This window comes from Oncorhynchus clarkii, chromosome 23 (assembly GCF_045791955.1).
Source record: "Oncorhynchus clarkii lewisi isolate Uvic-CL-2024 chromosome 23, UVic_Ocla_1.0, whole genome shotgun sequence".
Lineage (NCBI taxonomy): Eukaryota > Metazoa > Chordata > Actinopteri > Salmoniformes > Salmonidae > Oncorhynchus > Oncorhynchus clarkii.
The window spans coordinates 23459423-23487158 of NC_092169.1; the positions used below are offsets into that span (position 1 = coordinate 23459423).

At 43.0% G+C, this 27736-nt stretch overlaps 1 protein-coding gene across 1 annotated transcript in view; it reads left to right on the forward strand.

Moving 5' to 3' along the window:
• LOC139381462 (leucine-rich melanocyte differentiation-associated protein-like) overlaps window positions 1-4458 on the forward strand; it is a 381245-nt gene extending 376787 nt beyond the window's left edge. The window contains exon 7 of the mRNA XM_071125016.1: window positions 1408-4458. Coding sequence (XP_070981117.1) covers window positions 1408-1487 — 80 coding nt within the window. The 3' untranslated portion in view covers window positions 1488-4458. The remainder of the gene's footprint in view (window positions 1-1407) is intronic.
• The last annotated feature ends 23278 nt before the right edge of the window (window positions 4459-27736 follow it).

Here is a 27736-nt window from a genome sequence, read left to right on the forward strand (position 1 = left end):
TTTGGTGATGCAGACATTGATTGGATCAATGAGCCATACAGTAGGTTCAGCTTTGTTGTTTAGGGCAAGTACAAACATCTCACATACGTACTATGTTTCTCTACACATCTTTGGTATAACATTAAGAATTTAAAGATTATGTCAAGGCCATGGGTCATGGGACTATATGTTAATATTGATTGTGATACATAGCAAATGAATGATACATATGATCAGTAGTCATATGAAAATGCAACACACACACACACACACACACACACACACGTGCATGTGTATGGGTGGAGTGGAGGCAGGGCTAGGGTTGTGGGCTTGTTACTGTCTAGACATCGCCCTGAGGCCAAATGCTGTTTCCCCCGCTGTTCCTCAACTTGAGAAGGATACTCATCCTCCACACACACACACACACACACACACACACATCACAGATGGGATAAGACAGATAGTGACAGATAATAAAAAATTATAATAATCATATCTATCTATAAACAATCTATATACAGTGTGTGCAAATGTAGTAAGATTAGGAAGGTAAGGCAATAAATAGGCCATAATGGCAAAATAATTACAATTTAGCAATAACACTGGAGTGATAGATGTGCAGATGATGATGTGCAAGTAGAGATCCTGGGGTGCAAAAGAGCAACCAACAAACAAAAAAATAACAATATAGGGATGAGATAGTTGGGTGGGCTAATTACAGATGGGCTGTGTACAGGTGAAATGATTGGTAAGCTGCTCTGACAGCTGATGCTTAAAGTTAGTGAGGGAGGTATAAGTCTCCCGTTTCAGTGATTTTTGCAAATCGTTCCAGTCATTGGCAGCAGAGAACTGGAAGGAAAGGCGGCCAAACGAGGACTTGGCTTTGGGGGTGACCAGTGAAATATACCTGCTGGAGCGCGTGCTACGGATGGGTGTTGCTTTGGTGACCAGTGAGCTGAGATAAGGCGGGGCTTTACCTAGCATCGACTTATAGATGACCTGGAGCCAGTGGGTTTGGCGACGAATATGAAGAGAGGGCCAGCCAACGAGAGCATACAGTTCGCAGTGGTGGGTAGTATATGGGGCTTTGGTGACAAAACAGATGGCACTGTGATGGACTACATCCAATTGGCTGAGTAGAGTGTTGGAGGCTATTTTGTAAATGACATCGCCGAAGTCGAGGATCGGTAGGATTGTCAGTTTTACGAGGGTATGTTTATCAGCATAAGCGAAGGAGGCTTTGTTTGCGAAATAGGAAGGCAATTCTAGATTTAATTTTGGATTGGAGATGTTTAATATGAGTCTGGGAGGAATAGTGATGCTAGATGGGTGGGCTATATAGAATGGCTATAAACATCAGGTTTAATCCATCCACAGGTAAATCTGAATTGGACCAGCATTTTAATATTCTTCTTCTTCCACTTTCAGGTGTGTTCGCCAAGTGCCATTACGTCTACTATGGAAAGCATTCGGAAGGTAACCGATTCATCCGCAATGACCAACTCTGATGGACCGACAGAGAGACGCAAACACACAAGCTTCATTATACAAGTCGTTAAATAAAAATTCAAACATCTTCATTAAAATGTCTCTTCCATAACCTATACTGTCACTCTCAGACCCCAGTCCTGGGGCCGTATCTATCAAGCTTCTCAGAGTAGGATTGCTGATCTAGAATCAGTTTTCGATCATGAATGAGATTATATGGACAGGGGGGACCTGATCCTAGGTCAGCATCCTTCTCTACGCTTTATGAATACGGGCCTTGTAGCGTAGTGGCCTGGTCTCCTCCTCCTCCGCTGAGCTGTGGCTGGCTCTCCTGTCAGCTCCACTCTCTGGCCCCAGAGTGAACATTGACACTCACGTTGACATAATTGCATTCAAGCAGCAGTGCTCCACATAAACACAACCATATACAAAAATGCATGCATGCACGCACACGCACCCACAGAACTGTTCACGCAAGTGCAAGCACTCTCTCTTTCACACCCACCCGCCCACCCAAACAACACACACACACACACCCCGTGGCCACAGTGATGGACAGCTCCAGCCAAGCGGCTGATTTGACAGGCACAGCAGCCATGATGGATCACCCGTCCCCTACCGCCACTCATCAGGGGTCAGAGGTCAGACCTGATGCCTCACTGGGCCTGTGTGAGTGTGCATGTGTGAGGGGGACTGGGGCGTAATTATGTATATTTCAAAATGTAAGTATACAGTAAATTTCACTTTTAGAGTGTCAGTTAGGAGAAAGAAAGATACAACATAAAATGAATAAAGTTGTTAAAACCTTTACAATTCCCACCCCTATGTCCACCTATAGATAAATGATATAAGATAGGTAGATGTTTATACCTGGGGGGCAATGCCAGACAGGAGAGGGGGAGGATGAGGGCTAAATTAAAGTATAGGAAAGTTAGGATAACCTTTCTCAAGGAGTCCAACCTTGTGGTTCTGAAGCTGTATTTGAATGGATACAGGGCTTGCCTGCAAGAGTAACAACACTTCACAACTTTTCACTTACCATATGTGTTTAGAGTTATGCTGTTGGCAGATATATTTTACTATGGTCTGTTTTTAATGGAAATTAATCCGTTTAGTATTCAATTATTGCATGATAATGTACAATTTGAAGAGATGTTATGTTTTCAAATGCACAATGGAAAGACAATCCAACATTCCAAAACAAAATAAATAAAGAACACATTCGAGACCAAATAAACATTCAACCTCTAACACTGTCAAATAGTTTCACTAAATTAGGTTTGCAAAATTCTGGTAACAAAATGTCCAGGTTATCCAGAAATCCTAGTTGGAGGATTCCTGCTTATTCCCTCCTGTTTCCGTTGATCTTCCAACCGGGATTCATTGAAATTTTGGGGATGGTTACCAGAATTTTGCAACTCTGAATGTTCTATTGAAAAATATTAATACATTCATTTTAATATCATCAATATCATTAGTATGGAATTAATAAATGGTTAGTTCATTGTGATTTATGAATATTACCTCAATGGGGTTATGAAGGATTCAGAAGGCATGCTTTTAACATATTATAGTATCATTATAGTATCATAGTTAGGAACTATATTCCCACATCTATAAAATGTATGGTAATTTTTCCTGAATATAAACTTCTAACATTTGTGAATCATGTATACTGAACAAAAATATTAACGCAACATGCAACAATTTTAACGATTTTACTGAGTTACAGTTCATATAAGGAAATCAGTCAATTCAAATTAATTCATTTTGGCCCTAATCTATGGATTTCACATGACTGGGCAGGGACGCATCCTTGGGTGGGAATAGGCCCACCCACTTGGGAGCCAGGCCCAGCCAATCAGAATGAGTTTTTCCCCACAAATGGGCTTTATTACAGACAGAAATACTCAGTTTCACCAGCTGTCCAGGTGGCTGGTCTCAGACGATCCCGCAGGTGAAGAAGCCGGATGTGGAGGTCCCAAGCTGGCGTAGTTAGATGTAAACAAATTTGTGCACAACATTTGAGAGAACATTTCTGCAATCTTTTAATTCAGCTCATGAAACCAACACTTTACATGTGGCATTTATATTTTTGTTCAGTATATAATATGTCCTATTAAATATACTCACTAGCTATGTTACCATTAACTTGTCCAGTGATTTTTTGTTGTTGTTGACGTTTACAAAGTTTGCGTGGAAAATAGATTTGACAATTGCCTGCTACGGTGCATTTCTATTTAACAAACAGCTGGACGTAATGACCTCACACCTAAAACAAATGACAGTGTCGTAGGCTTGGGCGGTATGCCGTATATACCGTATACTGGGGTTTTTAGAAATAGCCACAGATGGTTTTTCAATAGTGTTGAAACGATTTCTTCGTCAACATTTTTTTTTAAATGTGAATATTTGTTGCTACTTTTTAAGTAAATACCTGCAGTCAACTTGTGAAATGCTTTAGGAGATAAAGAAGATCACCTTCTTCATTTCGTAATTTTTCATTATGAAGCGTCCAGCCAACCAGAACAGCAAGGCGAAGCAGTTCAGCCATTCTTCAAAGTCCGGACAAACCTTACAAATAAACATTATTTTTATAGTTGAAAAATAGATTTAGCAGGTAGTAAGTATTTAGAATTTAATGTAGAGTGGAGCTTCATAGTTACGTGTTGACATCACATGCCCCGTGTACCTTAAAAATGATTCGGCAATGATCATTTATTCTGAAAACATATTTTCCATCATCATTTGTCGCAATAAAGAAAGTTAGGCAAAATCAAATGTTTCCTATATCTGACGTTACCATTACACATGTAGCAATGATTCTTTTGGCGACATTGCTTTTGTGAAATAAACCTGGAAACTTGCCTAATGTCATCTTATTATCTGCAATTTTGAAATGAGGCAATGCTGTTTTAGATGATCCCAAGTACATTTTGTATTACCCTTTAAAGGTCACTCTACTTTTATTGATTAAAATTTTTTACTTGAGCTGTGTTGCTCTGTGTCTACATGGTTATTGGAAATGTCAAATTGCGTCATTCACATATTCCATCAAATTTGACTGAATATAATACATGCTTGTTATGCTTCTACACCTGCATTGCTTGCTGTTTGGGGTTTTAGGCTGGGTTTATGTACAGCACTTTGAGATATCAGCTGATGTACGAAGGGCTATATAAATACATTTGATTTGATTTATTGGTCCAAATCATATTCTAATGTTGAGGTCTGGACAGCCACTTCCCTCCACATCGTCTCTTTTGTTTTGACATATTCGCCTGCACTTCTACTCAATTACCGTCTCCTTCTCCTGCTCCTCTATTCCTGTTATTACTGTAAGAGGTAACTGTCTTCCACATTAGCCCAAACAGATCAGGGGGATGTGAGAGGGAGCACTTGGAGCTTCAGTCCTGCTTATCAATCTAACAGACAGACAGATGACAGAAAGGTCAAAGATAGCCCCACACTGTATGTTCAGGGTGTGCGTGCGTGTTTGTGTGGATCCGTGTGTGTTCCTGCGTATGTCTGTGTGCTACTTCCTCCTACGAGACCATGCATCTGTAACGTTAGGGAGGCCGGTCACTAGTGGCAGCGTTTCAGAATGACAAGGTTTATTTGTGCGTGTTGTGATATGTTCAGAGGAAACCGGCCCTGACAGCTGGTGGAGGCAGGAAGAGGGGAGCCACAACAAGTTTCCCCCGCCCGGCAACACAAAATGTCATCCTTCCCCTGGCTGCTTCTCTCCTCACCCTACCCGCCCGCGCCAGCCCAACCATCCTGCTGAAAAGAGCAGACATTTAAAACTTTGTGACATGTGTCACAGGCACTGCCATTGAGCCAGTGCTGCTGACGGAGCTGGAATTGACAGGCCGGGAGCCACCGGAGCTGGCTGGAGGACACACCGAGTTTGGTGTGTGTCACTTCCCATCCTCGTCAGAGCACAGAGCACAGCCGCATCCCCAGCACACAAACTACTGCATTATGAGATGGGCAGGGAAGGCGACAGCGTGCAGCAGCGTGTAGACATCTGCCTTACTGACATAAACTTTGTGTGTGTGTGTGTGTGTGTGTGTGTGTGTGTGTGTGTGTGTGTGTGTGTGTGTGTGTGTGTGTGTGTGTGTGTGTGTGTGTGTGTGTGTGTGTGTGTGTGTGTGTTGACATGAGACTGACATGGTGGTACAGCAGACTAATTAAGGTATAAACCACAGAACAACCTGTAGGCGATGCCCTGTGTGTCCCACATCTGCAGTGGATCCTGGGTACCTCCTGGGTGCGTGTGGACTCGGGATGACTCTGGCAGCTGCAGACACTGCCTGGGGATACAGGTGCCAAGTGGGTGACTGGGCTCCACACTACACAACTCACACTGTCTCTTTGCACTGTGTTTAAATGAGTGCTGGGCCTTTCACAACTTACCTACTGAGGGATAGAGCCCTTTACATATTACCTACAGGTGTGTGTGTAAGTTAGAGGATGATTGCGGGGGAAACCGAAGGACAGGCTCATTTTAATGGCCTGAATAGAAAGGTATCAAAGACATGATTTCTTGTTAAACATGGAAGCTTGTAATATGACCTTAACCCTTGAATCTTGAACCTATGATGCACATTGGCCAATGTAAGCTCAAATAACTTGCATTTTCTACCATCTGTGTTGAGTGTGAGTCATATTATTCAGGAGAGTAAAGTGCTGTGAGCTGTATTGCAGAGACACAGCACCCTTCACCCCTCGTCTCCCCAACAGGCATAGCGCAGACTGACTGGCTGTCACAGGAACTTAGTCCACATCATCTCTAGTCATCAGACAACAGGCCTCAGCCCGCTGAGTGATTGACACAAGCAAATGCAAATTCACAGAGACAGGAAGGAAAAAAATAACAAGAGTGGTGTTGGTGAGTGACAGTTGGCCACTGATAGCACATAAGCTAACAGGGTTGTGGATGGATGGGGCAAGCTTTAGAGCTAGATGTCCTTTAGTCCTTTCTCTCTCGCTTCCTCATCTCGCTCTCTCTATCTCTCTCCATCTCTTGCTCCCTCTCGCTCTTCTCTCTGTCTCTCGCTGTAACCCCCCCTCTCTTTCTCTCTGCACCTGAAGACATCCGTCCATCTGCCAAATCCTCCTTCATCAAGTGCTGTCCAGAGGAGGTGAGAAAAGGCTTTATTTCCGGGCGTCGTTTCAGATGAGTAGCATGTTTCATTGAGGGGAAGGAAGACGATGTAATTAGCTTGTCAGTCTGCTTCAGGCTCAGCTTGCTCTCCCCCTCTATCTTTCTCTCTCTCTGCCAAAAAAAGATGGACAGAGTGACACCAGAGCTCACAGCCAGTTGATAATGTGGCAATTAATGTCATAAATAATTCCAATTGCCAATTCCATCAGAATAGACTGTAGGTGCTTTAAACGAGAAGAGTAGTCCCTTTTCATTTCCTCTAATAACCATCATCTTTCCACTTTCATTATGAGCCCTTAATACATGATGATGTGATCTGACCTCGCAATCTGTCAGACATCATTTTATTTGGGCACAAACCAAGACACAATGACAATGCATGATAACGGATGTGTATTTTGTCGTTTTTACCTTAAGCACATCATGAGAACACACTGTATGTAGGGCAATAATAGCGACCATTTCTGAAATGTCATTGACTTGCACTTGTCAATGAGAAATATAGCTGTATTATAAAAGTAATCTAATTTGGTAAGAAAGACTTATGTGAGAGAAATCAATGTGAAGTGATATTTGAAAGGTTGCTAAAGCTCAAGGAAGACTGTGAATATTGATCCAGCACTGACATACAGTATCTGTGTGGGAAAATTCTTCCAAAAATCCTTCCTCCGCCTGGATCTTCAGGAAACAGGTCAATCGATCCGGTCAGGTATAGGCCAGGTTGACAGTATGTACTGTAATACATGCGTCTGCATCGTCCCAGTTTGGTGAATAATATTTACTGAGCATACAGGGTAACACTTTACCTAACTACACATTAATAACTGTAATAACGACACTGTGGTCTTCGACAGGTAATCCAGTTGAGGTGAATATTTTCAGGTGCAATGAGTGGCTATAAGGCCATGAGTTTTTCCTGACCCCCTGACCTGACCAGGTAAAAAGGCCCTAGTTACTGTACATGGGATATTGCTAAGGTTTTTTCTTGCTTGGATCACCCAGCGCTATACTACAGTACTGCAACTGCTTTTTATCTGCAGCATCAGTGACTTGTGTAATCTCATTTGTCTCCCTAAGTCAAGCTACTCTAAATGGCCCACATTTGAGTGACACTAAACTCCTTCCTTGGAAATGTATGAGCAAATAAAATGAGCTCAGCACATGTAAAGGCCCTGGTAATGCATTGTAAAACACCGTTAAACACTTCAGATGTATCTTCGGAACCCAGGAAGGTCGCCGCGGCAGTAATATATTGTCTGCGTTATAATGTCTCAAGGTCGTGTCAGTTTTGCCTACCTAATGCATGGATTCCTGTTACTCACACAAACTCCAATCATCCCTGCGGAGCCTTGGGATGAACATTTGACTAAGTAAATCAGCCAACATCCTGGCATTTCTATTACCTTCTTATCTGCTACTGACAGAGGAGATGAATAATACCAAATAAAAACACATGGCTGTAGATCATATTTACAACTGCTCAGAGTGAGCCAGGTGCTCAGAACACTGCAGTCTGTTAGCTGGTATAGTATTTGTCATCCTGTAGTCAGTATTGTGTGTGTGTGTGTGTGTGTGTGTGTGTGTGTGTGTGTGTGTGTGTGTGTGTGTGTGTGTGTGTGTGTGTGTGTGTGTGTGTGTGTGTGTGTGTGTGTGTGTGTGTGTGTGTGTGTGTGTGTGTGTGTGTGTGTGTGTGTGTGTGTGTGTGTGTGTGTGTGTGTGTGCGTGTGTGTTAGAAGTATGAGCTTGACGTTGATGCTTAGCTTCAGTGCTTCCTCTCATCCCACCCATCACTGTAATGATTGTGCTATTTATTGCATGAGAATCATTTTCTTTGAATAAAGAATTTAAATTACTCTTTTAATGTAATTAATGTAGCTATCCCGAGGGGGTACATAGTTACCACACTCATGAATATATTAATGCATGTCAGTGTCAATGGTGACCCTTGTATGGCAACAGTATTGTATATGTGTTTTATTCACTTTCAATTAATTGTATTTGATTGAATTTCATTACATTTTTTGATTTTTACTAATGTTTTTAGTCACCATAAAGTCATATTCTCCTAAATATATCTAATAAAAGTGCTGTAATGGTAGATGTCGGGTTCCTATGGCAAGGGCTGAGTATTTGTTGATGAGCCTTTTGATGAAACAACATCAACAGCATTAAATAAACAACAAAAAACAACAGAACATAGTGAGGTATTACTTGAGATTAACAAATACTGACATTTTCAACATTTATGCTTAATCCGTATCAATAAATTCATAATTACATGATTCTTCTGGCACAGCTAAGAAATGTGTAATGTTCAATTTGGCACATGACAACAAACATGTTTTGCATCTGAACATTCTCCCCCTCTGGCTTTGGTTCTTCTCCACATCGAGAGAAACAAGCCTGAGGTGTCGATTTCACATGCTTGACTTGGACAATCAAACATTTCATAGGAAAATGCTGGAAATATTGGCATTTACTAACATTCTCCAACAGGTCCTGAGGGTAGACTTGTACCTGACGACTAAAAATGAGCTAGAACAAGAAATGCCCTCTGGAGAGAGGGTCTATGTGGATTTTACAAGGAGGCCAATTCTGTATAACAGCTTTATGTACAAGAAAAAACTCTGACTGAGAGTTGAACAAATATATACAAATATTACACTGAAAACAATGACACAACCATTAGAATACAAAGCTGACTCTCTCTTCTCTGTTCTCATCCTCCTAGATCTATCCGCTGCTTTCAACACCGTGAACCATCAGATCCTCCTCTCAGGGCTGGGTGTCTCAGGCTCTACACACTCTTAGATTGCGTCCTGCCTGGCAGGTCCCTCCTACCAGGTGATGTGGAGAGGATCTGAGTCTGCACCACATGCTCTTACTACTGGTGTCCTCCAGGGCTCGGTTCTAGGCCCTCTTATGTTCTCTATACACAGTCACTCGGCACGTCATATCCTCACATGGTCTCTTCGATTATTGCTATGCTGATGACACTGAACTACTTTTCTTCTTCCCCCTTTATGACACCCAGGTGGCGACACCTCGACAAGATGGAGCTGCTCTTCCCCTTGGGGGAGACCTGCCCACTCCACGGTGTTCCCCTCCCAGAGTGAAAAGAACCTTGATGTGATCCTGGTCAACATTCTGTCATTTTCTCCAAACATCAAAGCAGTGACTTGGTCCTGTAGGTTCATACGCTACAACATCCACAGAGTACGACCCTTCCTCACACAAGAAGCGATGCAGGTCATCTCCCATCTAGACCTCTGCAACTTTCTGTTGGCTGAGCTCCCTGCTTGTGCCATCAACTTTTCCAGAACGCCGCAGCCCTTCTCGTATTCAACATTCCCAAGTTCTCCCATGTCACCCCACTCCTCCACACACTCCACTGGCTTCCAGCCGAAGCTTGCATCCACTAAAAGACCATGGCGCTTGCCTACGTAGCATTACATTTTAGCAGACACTTTTATTCAGAGCGATTTACAGTAGTGCATTAATCTTAAGATAGCTCGGTGAGACAACAACATATCACATTTATAGCAAATACATTTTCACTCAACAAAGTAGTTATGCCCCTCCCGGCCTTCAGGCTTTGCTCAAACTCTACACCCCAAACCGAGGACTCCGTTCTGCCACCTCTGGTCTCTTGGTCATCCCACCACTACTGGGGGTCTGCTCCCGCTCAGCCCTGGCGAATCTCTTCTCTGTCCTGGCACTCCAATGGTGGAACCAGCTTCCCCCCTTCCCCCATATAAAGACAAAGTGGAGTCGCAATTAGGGCTGCAGAATTCCCTGGTTTTCCTGAAATACATGTTGGAGGATTACCAGAATAAGAAGGGAATAAGCAGGAACATCAACGTTTTGCTTCCAGACAAACTAAACACCTTCTTTTCCCGCTTTGAGGATAATACAGTGCCACTGACACGGAACGCTACCAAAGACTGTAGGCTCTCCTTCTCCGTGGCCGACGTGAGTAAAATATATAAACGTCTTAACCCTCGCAGGGCTGCCGGTCCAGACGGCATCCCTAGCCGCATCCTCAGAGCATGCGCAGACCAGCTGGCTGGTGTGTTTACAGACTCAGGGCTCCCGAGTGGTGCAGCAGCCTAAGGCACTGTATCTCAGTGCAATAGGCATCACTACAGTTCCTGGTTCGAATCCAGGCTGTGTCACATCGGCAGTGATTGGGAGTACCATAGGGCGGCACACATTTGGCCCATCGTCGTCCGGTTTTGGCCGGGGTAGGCCGTCATTGTAAATAAGAATTTGTTTTTAACTGACTTGCCTAGGTAAATAAAGGTTAAATTTAAAAAATGAAAATAAATAAACATATTCAATCAATCCCTATCCCAGTCTGCTGTCCCCACATGCTTCAATATGGCCACCATTGTTCCTGTTCCCAAGAAAGCAAAGGTAACTGAACAAAATGACTATTGTAGCACTCACTTCTGTCATTATGGAGTGCTTTGAGAGACTAGTCAATGATATCACCTCCACCCTACATGTCACCCTAGACCCACTTCAATTTGCTTACCGCCCCAATAGGTCCACAGACGATGCAATCGCCATCACATTGTACACTGCCCTATCCCACCTGGACAAGAGGAATACCTATGTAAGAATGCTGTTCATTGACTACAGCTCAGCATTCAACACTATAGTACCCTCAAAACTCATCCAGGGCCCTGTGCAACTGGGTCCTGGACTTCCTGACGGACCACCCCCAGGTGGTGGTGAAGGTGGGAAACAACATCTCCACTCTGCTGATCCTCAACACTGGGGCCCCACAAGGGTGCGTTCTCAGCCCCCTCCTGTACTCTCTGTTCACCCATGACTGCGTGGTCATGCATGACTCCATCTAAATCATCAAGTTTGCAGACAACACAACAGTGGTAGGCTTGATTACCAACGACAACGAGACAGCCTACAGGGAGGAGGTGAGGATTCTCGGAGTATGGTGTCAGGAAAATAACCTCTCACTCAATGTCAGCAAAACAAAAGAGATGACTCTGGACTTCAGGAAACAGCAAAGGGAGTACCCCCCTATCAACATCGATGGGACAGCAGTGGAGAAGGTGAAAAGAGCAGGGCTCTCCAGAAGGTGGTTCGGTCTGCACAACGCATCACCGGGAACAAACTACCTGACCTCCAGGACACCTACAGCACCCGATGTCAAAGGAAGGCAAAAAAGATAATCAAGGACAATAACCACCCGAGCAACTGCCTGTTCACTCCACTTCCATCCAGAAGGCGAGGTCAGTGCAGGTGCATCAAAGCTGGGACCGAGAGACTGAAAAACAGCTTCTATCTCAAGACCATCAGATTGTTAAACAGCCATCACTAACATAGAGATGCTGCTGCCTACTTACAGACTTGATATCATTGGCTACTTTAATAAATGGAACACTAGTCACTTTAATAAAGCCACTTTAAGAATGTTTACATTTCTCGCATTACTCATCTCATATGTATATACTGTATACTGTATCCTTCACTATCTATTATATCTATTACATCTTAGCCGCTCTGTCACTGCTCATCCATATATTTTATACTCTATATTCTTATCCCATTCCTTTACTAGATTGTGTGTATTATGTTTTGTTGTGGAATTGTTGATATTACCTGTTAGATACTGCTGCACTGTCGGATCTAGAAGCATAAGCATTTCGCTACACTCGCAATAACATCTGTGTATGTGACCAATAAGATTGGAATTGATTTGATATGAATACACACAGCATGGACCCTACACTACTATGCCCTGGGGAAACTGTGGTGTCTGTCTGACTGTTGTGTCGGTTTGACTGCCGATCTGTCTGCCTGTAGTGGTGTGGAGTTGGGTTGGGTTGTTGCCGAAACATCTCCATTGTGACTACTGATAATACACCAAAGTAATACAGGGCACTCCTGTATTATCTTACAAGCCATGTTAAAAGACATGGAGATCTCTGGAAGAGCTGGGAATGATCCCTTGGGGGATTGTTCACCACAAATGAAATCCTTGAATCATGAACACTCTGAAGGTGAACTGCTCCCTATATGAAATTGTATGCCTGAACTTCATGTATGTTTTGTCCTCCCACTGTGAATAATGAGTGGATGTACAATCTCGCATTTTTGATTTATCTTCAACCTGCATGTTTTTCAGGTGGCAATTTAGCTTTTTGTAAATATCTGAAATTAATGCAAAGACGGAGCATTGTGAGAAGACATTACGTATCCTCTCCAGACGGTATTATGTCAAAGGGAAATTGTATTTTCCCAGCTAGATTTAATTAATTACTTTGTGCAGAGAGTCAGAGGCGCACATACGGCTCACACATTTTGTGTACAAATTGCATTTTCTGTTTCAATAAAGTTTGCCACACAAGAAAAATATATTATTACGTGTAATGTTTTCTTTCCTTCAAACCAAGATACCAGAGACTAATACAGCTGAGAAACAGAGATTGATTGACCATGAGGTTTGTGTGAGCTGGAAATAATTGTAAGTCTTTGGGACAATCACAGGTACTTTAGCACTTTCAGGATCTTCAAACTCTCTTTTCAGGGTTTTGAAACACCATATTTTTGGGATTTAAAAAAAATATTTCTGGGATTCTAAACTCAATTTTCTGAGTTTAAAAATGTGTTTTCCGCAGTTGAAAATCATTTTGGGGGTTTTAAAGCAATTTTGGGTGGTTTGAAACAATTGTGGGGGATTTGAAACACAATTTGGAAAACTGCATTAAATCGGCGACGTACAGTCGCTGGTGAAAGTCTACACACCCTTTGCACTGTCATCACATTTTGATGCCTTATATCTATAAAGGGATGACATTTTCCTACCAATCTACACAACCTACTCCACGATCATCAGTCTCTAACAGCCTGGTCACACCAGCCACAACCCTGCACAGCATGGCTGAAAGGGCCTTTTCACGTGATCCCTCCATTCTAGAACACTGTACCTGTACATCAAGGAGGCAGCTTCAATTTCGTAATTTAAAACGCAACTAAAGGCCTACCTATTCAAGCTAGCTTTAAATTTTGATCGCTTAATTTGCTTAAAGGCCCAGTGCAGTCAAAAATGTTGGTTTTATATATATTTCCACACTGAGGTTGGAATAATACTATGAGATTGTGACAATTATGATGGTGCCCTTTTAGTGTAAGAGATGTTTGAAAAGACTGCATAGTACAAGTTCTGCTTGTGGGATGGAGTTTTGGCCTGCCTGGATTTTTTTTACTCCTTTTTCTCCCCAATTTCGTGGTATCCAATTGTTGTAGTAGCTACTATCTTGTCTCATTGCTACAACTCCCGTACGGGCTCGGGAGAGACGAAGGCTGAATGTCATGCGTCCTCCGATGCACAACCCAACCAGCCGTACTGCTTCTTAACACAGCGCGCATCCAACCCGGAAGCCAGCCGCACCAATGTGTCGGAGGCTACACCGTGCCCCTGGCAACCTTGGCTAGCGCGCACTGCGCCCGGCCCGCCACAGGAGTCACTGGTGCGCGATGAGACAATGAGATCCCTACCGACCAATCCCTCCCTAACCCGGACGATGCTAGGCCAATTGTGCGTCGCCCAACGGACCTCCCGGTCGCGGCCGGTTACGACAGAGCCTGGGCACGAACCCAGGGACTCTGATGGCACAGCTAGCGCTGCAGTACAGCGCCCTTAACCACTGCGCCACCCGGGAGGCCCTGGCGACATAGTTAATAGACTAATAAGAAAGGGAGTTCCAAACCTCTCTGCCAATAATAGCTAGTTTTCAGTTTTCCCCTCCCCACTCCCAGACAGTCGTACCTAAATTCTTGCTTGAAAAATTGCTCTTTGCACAGGATCTATTTTTGTTCATTTTTGATCACTTTAATTGAAAACAAATAAAATAAGGTACTTAGTTACCCAGAAATGATTTGACATTGAGATAAAAATGTCTGCATTGGACCTTTAAAGTCTATCTGCTGCTCTGGTAGGTAATGGACCTTTAAAGTCTATCCGCTGCTCTGGTAGGTAATGGACCTTTAAAGTCTATCTGCTGCTCTGGTAGGTAATGGACCTTTAAAGTCTATCTGCTGCTCTGGTAGGTAATGGACCTTTAAAGTCTATCTGCTGCTCTGGTAGGTAATGGACCTTTAAAGTCTATCTGCTGCTCTGGTAGGTAATGGACCTTTAAAGTCTATCTGCTGCTCTGGTAGGTAATGGACCTTTAAAGTCTATCTGCTGCTCTGGTAGGTAATGGACCTTTAAAGTCTATCTGCTGCTCTGGTAGGTAATGGACCTTTAAAGTCTATCTGCTGCTCTGGTAGGTAATGGACCTTTAAAGTCTATCTGCTGCTCTGGTAGGTAATGATTGATGTATTGTGATAGTTGTTTTCTCCTTTATATGTATTGATGCCATTTTTTGTTTTGTTTGTGTTTTCTACCTTATGTGCATTGAGCATGGGAAATGTTCTCTACAAATAATTATTATAATAAATATTAATTACACAAATTATTGATCTGAATATACAGCAGCTTGTGTGAATGTCATTAAGCTAAATGTTTATTGGTTGTTTGTCTGCGTGGTAAAGTTTAATCGTGAACCATAACATTTGGGTATTACATATTCTGTTTCACAGGCGGGCTGATAAGCCTAACCTCGACCATCTTCCAAAACATATTGATTAGGCTGTGAGAACAGAGCATGCAGGCAGAGGATAAACTTGAGACAATTCAGTTCCCACTCAAATCCTCCTCCATTACATGATCAAGAGAAAGTTGTACTCAGGAAGTGAAAGAGTTGTAGGTGGATTATTCTGTAGGTTAGGGTTAAGGCTGAGGTAATCTCATCTACCAGCCGGCTCTCTCTCTGACCGCTGGTTTCAGAGCGGACAAAACAACTGCTGAATTTATTATTTTTATTTTTTTCTCAGTTCATCACCATCTAGCGCATACCTTATAACCTACCCCAAAGGCCTAGATTCAATCAAATCAAGCGTTAACCGGCAATAACAGACACACGCATAGCGGATATTATGTGCGATCATTGTCAGGATACACCCCAATCCTGTTAGAAGTTCAGAGTGAGAAAGTGTAGGCTATATATATTGAACAAAAATATAAACGCGGGCCTCCCGAGTGGCGTAGCGGTCTAAGGCACTGCTAGCTGTGTCTCTACAGATCCTGGTTCGATCCCAGGCTGTGACGAAGCCGGCCGTGACTGGGAGACCCGTGAGGCCCAGCGTCGTCCGGGTTAGGGGAGGGTTTGGCCGGCCAGGATGTCCTTGTCCCATCGCGTTCTACCGACTCCTGTGGCGGGCCGGGCACATGCACTCTGACATGGTCTCCAAGTGTATAACGTTTCCTCCAACGGGTGAAGCGTGCATTGTGTCAAAAAGCAGTGTTTCGAGGGGACACGGCTCTCGACCTTCACCTCTCCCGAGTCCGTACTGAAGTTGCAGCGATGGGACAAGACTATAACTACCAATTGAGTACCATAAAATTGGGGAGAAAAAGGGGTATAAATAAATATATCTATATACAGCTGAAGTTGGAAGTTTACATACACCTTAGCAAAATACATTTAAACTCAGTTTTTCACAATTCCTGACATTAAATCCTAGTAAAAATTCCCTGTCTTAGGTCAGTTAGGATCACCACTTTATTTTAAGAATGTGAAATGTCAGAATAATGGTAGAGAGAATGATTTATTTCAGCTTTTATTTCATTCATCACATTCCCAGTGGGTCAGAAGTTTACATGCTAGCAAATACTAATTGAGTGTATTGCCTTTAAATTGTTTAACTTGGGTCAAACATTTAGGGTAACCTTCCACAAGCTTCCCACAATACGTTGGGGGAATTTTGGCCCATTCCTCCTGACAGAGCTAGTGTAACTGAGTCAGGCTTGTAGGCCTCCTTGCTCGCACACGCTTTTTCAGTTCTGTTCACAAATTCTCTACGGGATTGAGGTCAGGGCTTTGTGATGGCCACTCCAATACCTTGACTTTGTTGTCCTTAAGCCATTTTGCCACAACTTTGGAAGTGTGCTTGGGGTCATTGTCCATTTGGAAGACCCATTTGCGACCAAGCTGTAACTTCCTGACTGATGTCTTGAGATGTTGCGTCAATAAATCAACATAATTTTCCTTTCTCATAATTCCATGTCTTTTGTGAAGTGCACCAGTCCCTCCTGCAGCAAAGTACCCCCACAACATGATGCTGCCACCCCCGTGCTTCACGGCGTGCAAGCCTCCCCCTTTTTCCTCCAAACATAACAATGGTCATTATGGCCAAACAGTTCTATTTTTGTTTCATTAGACCAGAGGGCATTTCTCCAAAAAGTATGATTTTGTCCCCATGTGTAGTTGTAAACTGTAGTCGGGCATTTTTATGGCGGTTTTGGAGCATTGGCTTCTTCCTTGCTGAGCTACCTTCCAGGTTATGTCGATATAGGACTAATTTTACTGTGGATATAGATACCTTTGTACCGGTTTCCTCCAGCATCTTCACAAGGTCCATTGCTGTTGTTCTGAGATTGATTTGCACTTTTCACACCAAAGAACGTTCATCTCTAAGAGACAGAAAGCGTCTCCTTCCTGAGAGTATTGACGGCTGCGTGGTCCCATGATGTTTATACCTACGTCCTATTGTTTGTACAGATGAATGTGGTACCTCCAGGCGTTTGGAAATTGCTCCCAAGGATGAACCAGACATGTGGAGGTCTTCAATTTTTTGTCTTAGGTCTTGGCTGATTTATTTTGATTTTCCCATGATGTAAAGCAAAGAGGCACTGAGTTTGAAGGTGGGCCTTGAAATACATCCACAGGTACACCTCCAATTGACTCAAATGATGTCAATTAGCCTATCAGAAGCTTCTAAAACCATGATATCATTTTCTGGAATTTTCCAAGCTGTTTAAAGGCACAGTCAACTTAGTGTATGTAAACTTTTGACCCACTGGAATTGTGATACAGTGAATTATAAGTGAAATAATCTGTCTGAAAACAATTGTGTCATGCACAAAGTAGATGTCCTAACCGACTTGCCAAAACTATAGTTTGTTAACAAGACATTTGTGGAGTGGTTGAAAAAAAAGTTTTAATGACTCCAACCTAAGTGTATGTAAACCTCCGACTTCAACTGTGTGTGTGTGTATATATATATATATATATATATATATATATTTATATATATACACTGCTCAAAAAAATAAAGGGAACACTTAAACAACAATGTAACTCCAAGTCAATCACACTTCTGTGAAATCAAACTGTCCACTTAGGAAGCAACACTGATTGACAATAAATTTCACATGCTGTTGTGCAAATGGAATAGACAACAGGTGGAAATTATAGGCAATTAGCAAGACACCCCCAATAAAGGAGTGGTTCTGCAGGTGGGGACCACAGACCACTTCTCAGTTCCTATGCTTCCTGGCTGTCACTTTTGAATGCTGGCGGTGCTTTCACTCTAGTGGTAGCATGAGACGGAGTCTACAACCCACACAAGTGGCTCAGGTAGTGCAGCTCATCCAGGATGGCACATCAATGCGAGCTGTGGCAAGAAGGTTTGCTGTGTCTGTCAGCGTAATGTCCAGAGCATGGAGGCACTACCAGGAGACAGGCCAGTACATCAGGAGACGTGGAGGAGGCCGTAGGAGGGCAACAACCCAGCAGCAGGACCGCTACCTCCGCCTTTGTGCAAGGAGGAGCACTGCCAGAGCCCTGCAAAATGACCTCCAGCAGGCCACAAATGTGCATGTGTCTGCTCAAACAGTCAGAAACAGATTCCATGAGGGTGGTATGAGGGCCAAGCTTACAGCCCAACACCGTGAAGGACGTTTGGCATTTGCAAGAGAACACCAAGATTGGCAAATTCGCCACTGGCACCCTGTGCTCTTCACAGATGAAAGCAGGTTCACACTGAGCACGTGACAGAGTCTGGAGACGCCGTTGAGAACGTTCTGCTGCCTGCAACATCCTCCAGCATGACCGGTTTGGCGGTGGGTCAGTCATGGTGTGGGGTGGCATTTCTTTAGGGTGCCGCACAGCCCTCCATGTGCTCGCCAGAGGTAGCCTGACTGCCATTAGGTACCGAGATGAGATCCTATGCTGGTGCGGTTGGCCCTGGTTCCTCCTAATGCAAGACAATGCTAGACCTCATGTGGCTGGAGTGTGTCAGCAGTTCCTGCAAGAGGAAGGCATTGATGCTATAGACTGGCCCGCCCGTTCCCCAGACCTGAATCCAATTGAGCACATCTGGGCCATCATGTCTCGCTCCATGCTTTAGTCCAGGTCTGGGAGGAGATCCCTCAGGAGACCATCCGCCACCTCATCAGGAGCATGCCCAGGCGTTGTAGGGAGGTCATACAGGCACGTGGAGGCCACACACACTACTGAGCCTCATTTTGACTTGTTTTAAGGACATTACATCAAAGTTGGATCAGCCTGTAGTGTGGTTTTCCACTTTAATTTTGAGTGTGACTCCAATCCAGACCTCCATGGGTTGCTAAATTTGATTTCCATTGATAATTTTTGTGTGATTTTGTTGTTAGCACATTCAATTATGTAAAGAAAAAAGTATTTAATAAGAATATTTCATTCATTCAGATCTAGGATGTGTTATTTTAGTGTTCCCTTTATTTTTTTGAGTGTGATATTAGATTTGCTTCTTGTGTAAATATTTTCTGTCTGGATTTTAATGATAACCGACTTGAGTTATATAAATAAATAAATAAACGCAACATGTAAAGTGTCGGTCCCTGTTTCATGAGCTGAAAAAAAAGATTTTACATTCAAATTTTACATACGCACAAAAAGCGTATTTCTCTAAAATGTTGTGCACACATTTCCAAGATAATTTGTCCACCTGACGAGTGGCATATCAAGAAGCTAATTCAACAACATGGTCTTTACACAGGTGCACCTTGTGCTGGGGACAATAAAAGGCCGCTCTAAAATGTGCAGTTTTGTCACATAACACAATGCCAATGATGTCACATGCTTTGAAGGAAAATGCAATTGGCATGCTCACTGCTGTATTGTCCACAAGAGCACTTACCAGATACTTTTATGTTAATTTCTCTACAATAAACCGCCTCCAACTTTGTTTTAGAGAATTTGGCAGTAGTATGTCCAACCAGCCTCACAACCACAGACCACATGTAACCATGCCAGCCCGGGACCTTTACATATGGCTTCTTCACCTGCGACATCGTCGGGGACCAGCCACCCGGACAGCTGATGAAAATGAGGAGTATTTATGTCTGTAATAAAGCCCTTTTGTGGGGAAAAACTCATTCTGATTGGCTGGTCCTGGCTCCCAAGTGGGTGGGCCTATGCCCCATAGTTGCGCCCCTGCCCAGTCGTGAAATTCATAGATTAGATGCCTAGAATATAGTTAATTTGACTGATTTCCTTATATGAACTCAGTAATATCGTTGAAATTGTTGCATGTTGCATTTATATTTTTGTTAGAAATAGAAAGAAAGAAATAGAAAAATAAAGAAATATAAATATAAATAATTGCGCTCAAATTGAAAAATTGTTGAACAAACTGAGGATTTTGTATTGTCCTAATCGAGGTGTAGATGACATCTCACATTCCAGTGTTCGAACTTGTAAACAAGGCTGCATGGGACTTCTGTTAATGCCAGGAGCCACTTGTGGATTTCACAGCTTTAACACCTCCGACATGTCAAAACAACCACCATGCGGATGTCGGCTAAAGCAGATCTGATTGAATAGAGCCCTATGTGTGCTGCAGTGTTGTTTTTGTGTTCCTGTGCAACAAACAGAACTTGGTTCGCTCGTGCAACATGGAAAGCTATGATCCGTTATTGATGTCACTTGTTAAATCCACTTCAATCAGTGTCGATGAAGGGGAGGAGACAGGTTAAAGAAGTATTTTTAAGCCTTGAGATAATTGGGACATGGATTGTGTATGTGAATGGATGAGTAGGCACGACAAAATATTTAAATGCCTTTGAACAGGATATGGTAGTATGTGTATCAAGTAGGTCCACCACCTAAAGGACATCAGCCAACTTAAAACAACTGTGGGAAGCATTGGGGTCAATGCCAGCATCCCTGTGGAACATTTTCGACACCTTGTAGAGTCCCTGCCCGACAAATTGAGGCTTCTCTAATTGCAAAACAAAAGGGAGGGTTGCAACTCAATATTAGGAAGGTATTCTTAATGTTTGGTATACTCAGTGTACATCATTAAATGCCTTTGATGGTGTGTCTTTACTTTTTCTATTTGAAGACAGTGTACAGTATACATCATGTTACAGAATAACTAGCAGAATTCAAATGGATAGCTATTAGCATGAACGGCAGGCGATATGTTCTTTCTACCTCGGGTTCCAGGGAATTATTTCAGTGGTGCACCATAACAAACACTTGATTTGGAGCCACGTCTCATAGTCGTGTGATTCTTACAGAATTTGAATTGATTATCATGTCACTCAGTAAATCCACACCCCCTAAATCCCAAACAGTCCCACACTTTTACCAGGCTCTATGCGCCAGCAAGTCAAGCCTGGGGACGAGGTTAAAGCTGAGGTAAGGGGGTGAGGTTTGGCGCTAGGGTTAGGGTTGAGCCAGATGAGCCAGGATGTCGATTGAGCGAGGATGTGTTATTTTGTATTGGATAAAAAGTTATTATGAGTTGGGTAAACTGATTGATTCATTTTGAGTTAGTTATGTTTTTGTTGTTGTTGAGTTGAGTAAACTGTTGATTAATTTGAGCTTGGTAAACTTATTATTTTATTTAGATAAATGCATTATTTTGAGTTGGTTTGTGTTGGTTAAACATTTTGGGAAACGTTTTTTGAGTTGGATAAACTTATTAAAAAGTCCCTCTGGCTAGAGGATTTTCCTCAACACCGACTGGGAGAAACAAGAGGGCTCAATAGAAAAGTTATACTTGATTTCAAAGCACGGTAATAATGACAAGTTATGAGACTCCTCTAGTTCCCTCCAGGGCCTCTAAATAGTTTTCACTGGTTATTTGATTGTCAGTACTTAGATCAAACACTCAGCCAGAGTGACAATTTTACAAAGAAAAAAAAAAACTTTTTTTCAGAGGAGGAAAAAATACTAATTACAAATGGCATTGGAAGAAAGAGAAAACAGCCCTTCCCCTGTGCCTTTGTTGTTCTCCTTTAATTCTGTTAATTGGCCCTAGGTAAAGATTAGCTGCTCTTGCCAATTTAATACAGGCTCAAATGAAGCTGCACTCACACACGCACACACCATCTCTCTGCCTGCCTGCCTGGTTGCTATTGACACAGTGTCAGAGCTAAGAGGGGATGGCTTAATCAGCACGGACATTCTCTGCATTGATTTGACAAGGCTACGTAATGACCTTGTTGTTTTGGTAAAGGTTGACTGTTCATCTGCGATGGTGCTGATGATGCACTGGGCATGCCACATCGTCATGGAAACCGCTATCACACATGGCTGAGCTGGAATAGATCGTTTTTGTATATCTGTCTCCGTATCTGTTTTTCTGTCTTCCTCTCCTTTTCTCTCCATCTTCCTCTGTCTCTCTTTTGTATGTTGTTCACTGGAGCTGATGTGATGTGATCAGAGGTGTGTGTGTGTGTGTGTGTGTGTGTGTGTGTGTGTGTGTGTGTGTATTTGCACGTGCCTGAGTGTGTGTCGTGTGTATTACACCCCAGCTTGATATCCAGCGAGGTCAAAGAGAAAGGCAGTAATTGGTGTCAACATGCCTCACATCACTGTCATGGAAATCCAATCATTACAGCCATCCCAACATGGATTGACTGAACCCAACACGACTGGGAGAAACAAGAGGCTCAATAGAAAAGTTATAGCCTTTGTACTTCTACTGACTGTCGTTTCATTTAGCTTGCTAGCAGTTCATCTGGAAAATAATTTAGGATTTTTACACTTTATTGATTTACCAAATGGCCCATAATGACTTCTCAAAAGCACTGTTTATTCACGACAGCAGCCAAGATAAATACAATTTTAAAAAGATAAAGAAACTAGGGCCTACCTACGCATGGCTTTTCAAGCCTCATAAGATGGCTGTTTTGAGGGCGTTCGTTCTCCTTTTGATATCGCTCTCATCCTTGATGTGAGTTCAAAGCGGAACTAACAGGCTCCCCGTGCAGCTTTCTTGGGCGATGCATGATCTGGCAGCAGCTGTGTTGTATTTAGATCAACAGCACCTTGCTTTATTTGTATTAGGGCCTAAAGAAATCCAGTGTTAGCTTGCGCTAGCATCGTGCTTCATCTCCTGGTTCCTAGCCACAGGCACTCAGGCATCCTCCAGAAGACACTCGTCGTTTCTGTGTGGTTGATTTGCGAGTAGCTCGAGGTTCATGATGCTATAGGGTGCTGTCAGACCAATCACAGAAGCCCCCAGGCGTCTGCTGGATAGACCATGCCATCCATTGACACCAGACGGTAAATATTATTGGCAGCCTGACATCCTCTCTCTGGCGGTGACTGTCACTGGCTGTGTAAAATCGGTAATAAGCAACATGATGGGGCCACTGTCTGTACACGCCACGGTGAGACTATGGAGGCCCAGTGTTAACCAGAGGACTGGGTGACAGAAAATATATATGATGATTTTTGTCGTATTTAGGTACACTCAAAGTACTAAGTGCAATAGATGCATCCATCCATAGGGCACTATGGGGAATTCAGAACTGAGCTAGATGTACGTAAATTAAACCTAATTCATTTTTTACGCCCTTTCATCTCTGCGCACATTCTGAACTCGGGGAAACACATGTGGGGTGCAAATCACAGAAAGTGGTGTGGCAGAGGTGTGTTTACAGATGTTCTGACTTTGATTTTATTCTCCTCTTAATTCCGCCATCTTTATGCGCGAGGAAACCATGAATAAGGTTGCGTGAACCTGTCGGTTCCAAGTGGAAAAACTTCTACTTTCTTTTCTCCATACACTTTCATTTATACGAGACACAGGAGAGAAGCGGTCCACTGGTTAAAGTTGTATGGCATGAGGTGCTCTTTGATAATGGGATGAGATCCTTTAAAACAAAAATAAGTTCATTCTGGATACTGAACAATGCCTAAAAAGCCTTTGCGCAACAAAAACATCTGGGTGTAATCAAGGCACTCATTTACAAAGGCTTTTTCAGCATTGTTTACTATCCATGACCAACTTATTTTTCTTCTACTGTATACATCGAAAAGAGCTATTGATAAAAGCTAGGTAAATGAGTAATCCATTTGGATAATGGGATTGTATGGGCTAAATGACAATTGTTTTAGATTTTACCTTATGATCGATGGAGACAACATTTTAACCAGCCATATGGCAGCAAACTGAGAAGCATATCATCAGGACAGGTATTTATGCCCCTTTCCCACAGTGAAGTATGAAATGCTGTGCCCATATGCAGAATTGTAATTTTATGGGCTGAAACTTGGAGATGCAAGCTAAATGGGATGACAAGGCAAAGCCGTGCAGAATGAAAGTCACGCCTTTGTGCGTTCTAGAATGTTTTTATTATATGCCCGACTTTTCCTGTTTCCTACTATTTGTATTATATTACATATTATTAGCCACTATCGGTAGCGACCGTTAGTAATAACCACATATTTAACTGCCAATTTAGTGTTAGTGCCTATCAGTTGGTACCCTACATTTCGTATCATTCCATTACATCGTTTGATTTACCCTACCTTTATTTGTTTCCTTTGTAAATACTGTCAGGTCCTTGTGGTTGTTGATGAGAGTCACAAGTAATAGTGGATCCTATTTAATGAAGACCAAATACAAATTGTAGGCTTACTAAATCATTATGGAGTGCAGACCAACCCGTTAGTTTGGCATAAGACCCTTATCATCACACAGTTCCATGATCCCTATTAGAATTCTATTGTACACTACTTCCAACAATACCATTGAATAATGTGTGGCAACTTTCAGTTGAAACTGTTGTTTTCGTTCGTGGATAAAGGCTCTCCAAACCTATTTTTCAATGAAGTAGGATTTAGGAATAAATTACATTTCATTAGTACATTACAGTAATTTAGCAGACATTCTTATCCAGAGCGACTTACAGAAATATTGGTGTAAAATCTGTGTTTTTTTCTGCCTAACATTTTTTCATCTCTATCTTTCCATATCCTAAACATGGTCTCCATAGGTTTACATTCCAGTCTTGTGCCAATCAAATTGTAAATACAAGTACACAGTATTTAAAGGGATGGCTTTAGATAAATTAACAGAGCGGGTGTGTTTTCTGGGATTGACTCATATTTACTCAGTGCACTCATCCGCAGATAAGGTAAGTTTGAATACCAACTACTGAGAAGTGTGTGAATCAAAAAGCATAAAAAAGGCATTGATTTCCTATATCTGAATCAGCCCCTAACAGAATAAAAGGTTACCAAAAATGCTAAGAAAAGTCAACGATCACAGATGTGGCGGGGGATGAAAATATGTTGCTTTGCTGAACATCAATGACTTGTGTTTTTCACGGTACAAAATGACATCAGAACGTGTTATCTACCTCACAAAGAAAGACCCTAACGCAGAGACAATGACAGAGCCAGCATTATTCCTATGTTCCTTGCAAGGAACAGGTACGGTGAGACAGCTTTGCCATCTCTGTTTCTCCAAGTCCCAGAGGGACACATTGATAGCGGAATAAAGTACACGGTCATAAACGTTTCACACCAGCACCTCTTACTGTATGATTACATTTTTATGGTTCATATTCAGATATCGCCTGGTTCGTGTTGTGTTGCAAGCAGAATATTCAGGCAGGCCCAGAGGTAGTTGGCTAGTGTTTCTCCCTCTCTCTGTTTTATTGAGAGGTGATAGAGGGAAAGGGGGGTTCCTGCCTGGTTTCGTTCAGTAAACACACTGCCAAGCTAAATGGCTGATCAATCAATTTCAGCTCTATCGATCTGCATCAGTTCTGCCTGCGTGCACACACCCGGAGCCACTTTATTGTAAATCAATCATTTTGAAAACATCTCACAGAGGAGCCCATCCTCTCTAACAAGCCATCAATTCCAGCCGCCTGGGTGCCACCCTTATCAGGCTACAAATCAACACAGCCACCAACATCTGCTCCATCTCCAACCCATCTCTCTCTCTCCTTCTTCCTCTCTTTCCTTGTCAGTCTCCCCCTCTCTCTCCATCTCGATTTATATGTCTCTTTATTTTCCTCACCCTCTACCCCCTCTCTCGTTCTACATCTCCCTTTCTCTCTGTCGCTCTTGTTTTTCTTTCTGCAGCTTGTCATCTTGTGATTGCGAGGCTGAGGGAGTGCAGAGGCGGCGGGCAGGCGTTGAATCGTCACCGCACCACTTTAGATAACCCAAGGGTAATAGTGTTTGCACATTTTAGAGAGAAATAAGGACAAATGCCAATGCGGGTCATATATTCTCCTTCTGTTTAGCTGCTTGATGTTGGAGTGTGAAATTACACACTTCAACTCAGAGGCGACGAGGAGGAGGACCAGCTCTGCACGCACGCACACACAGTGGAATTGCTTTCTACTTTAACATCTCTCCTGGGGCCTCCCGAGTGGCGCAGTGGTCTAAGGCACTGCATCACAGTGCTAGCTGTACCACTAGAGTTTCTGGGTTCGAGTCCAGGCTCTGTTGCAGCCAGCCGCGACCGGGAGACCCATGGGGCGGTGCACAATTGGCCCAACGTCGACCGGGTTAGGGGAGGGTTTGGCCGGCCGGGATGTCCTTGTCCCATTGCGCACTAGCGACTCCTGTGGCAGGCCGGGCGCAGTGCACATTGGTGCGGCTGGCTTCCGGGTTAAGTGGGCATTGTCAAGAAGCAGTGCGGCTTGTTTGAGTTGTGTTTCGGAGGACGCATGCCTCTTGACCTTTGCCTCTCCCGAGTCCGCACGGGAGTTGTAGCGACAAGACTGTGACTACCAATTGGATCCCACGAAATTGGGGAGAAAAAAGGTGTAAAAGTAACAAAAAATAAATTTATCATAATATTTCTCTACGTTGTGATTTAACTAACATCAATAATGATGCATAATATAAATAAGAGAAGTATGGGACCACCTTTTACCATCACATAGCTGATATTCTATTTTCAATCCCTACGTTGATATATGAGCTAAGAGAGGCTGATGTGCTCTTAGGCCCATTCTTACCATTCACCATGGATCCCGTCCGATTGACAGGCGTAAGTGATGGAGCAGGTAATAGCATGTCACTAAATGTACATCAAGAGTAATGCCTGTATGATGCTACAGCATGCAGGGATCAGGGGATTGGTGGCTTGCCTTGGAGCACAGGGTCATTGACGTCTCACTGGCTATACAGATAGAGGAAAATTTAATAGACATTCATCTTCAGTTCCTCCCCTCCTCTCCCTCTATCCCTCGGGAAAGCCAAGGTCAAAGACAGGGGTGTTGTATAGACATCACCACCATTTAGAGGCTCTATTGAATCTGTATCGAGTAAATATAAAGGCAATGTTTCCGCATTGGCGGAGACTTCATTCACGGTAAACGCTGCATATGTTGGCTCAATCTGAAACGACGCTTCAGCGATATAAACTGAATAGAGCCCTTAGTCTTGTTGTACCTGTATAGGATCACAAATATAATATACTGAACAAAAATATAAATGCAACATGCAACAATTTCAAATATTTTACTGAGTTACAGTTCATATAAGGAGATCAAGTAAATTTAAATAATAATGAATTAGTCCCTAATCTATGCATATCACATGACTGGGCAGGGGCGCAGCCACGGGTGGGCCTAGGAGGGCATATGCCCACCCACTGGGGAGCCAGGCCCAGCCAATCAGAATGAGTTTTTCCCCACAAAAGGGCTTTATTACAGACAGAAATACTCCTCAGTTTTTCATCAGCTGTCCGGGTGGCTGGTCCCCGACGATGTCGCAGGTGAAGAAGCCAGATGTAAAGGTCCCGGGCTGGCATGGTTACATGTGGTCTGTGGTTGTGAGGCCGGTTGTACATACTAGTGACAAATTCTCTAAAACAACGTTGGAGGCAGCTTATGGTAGAGGAATAAACATTGATTTCTCTGGCAACAGCTCTAGTGGATATTCCTGCAGTCAGCATACCAATTGCACGCTCCCTCAAAATTTGAGACATTGTGTG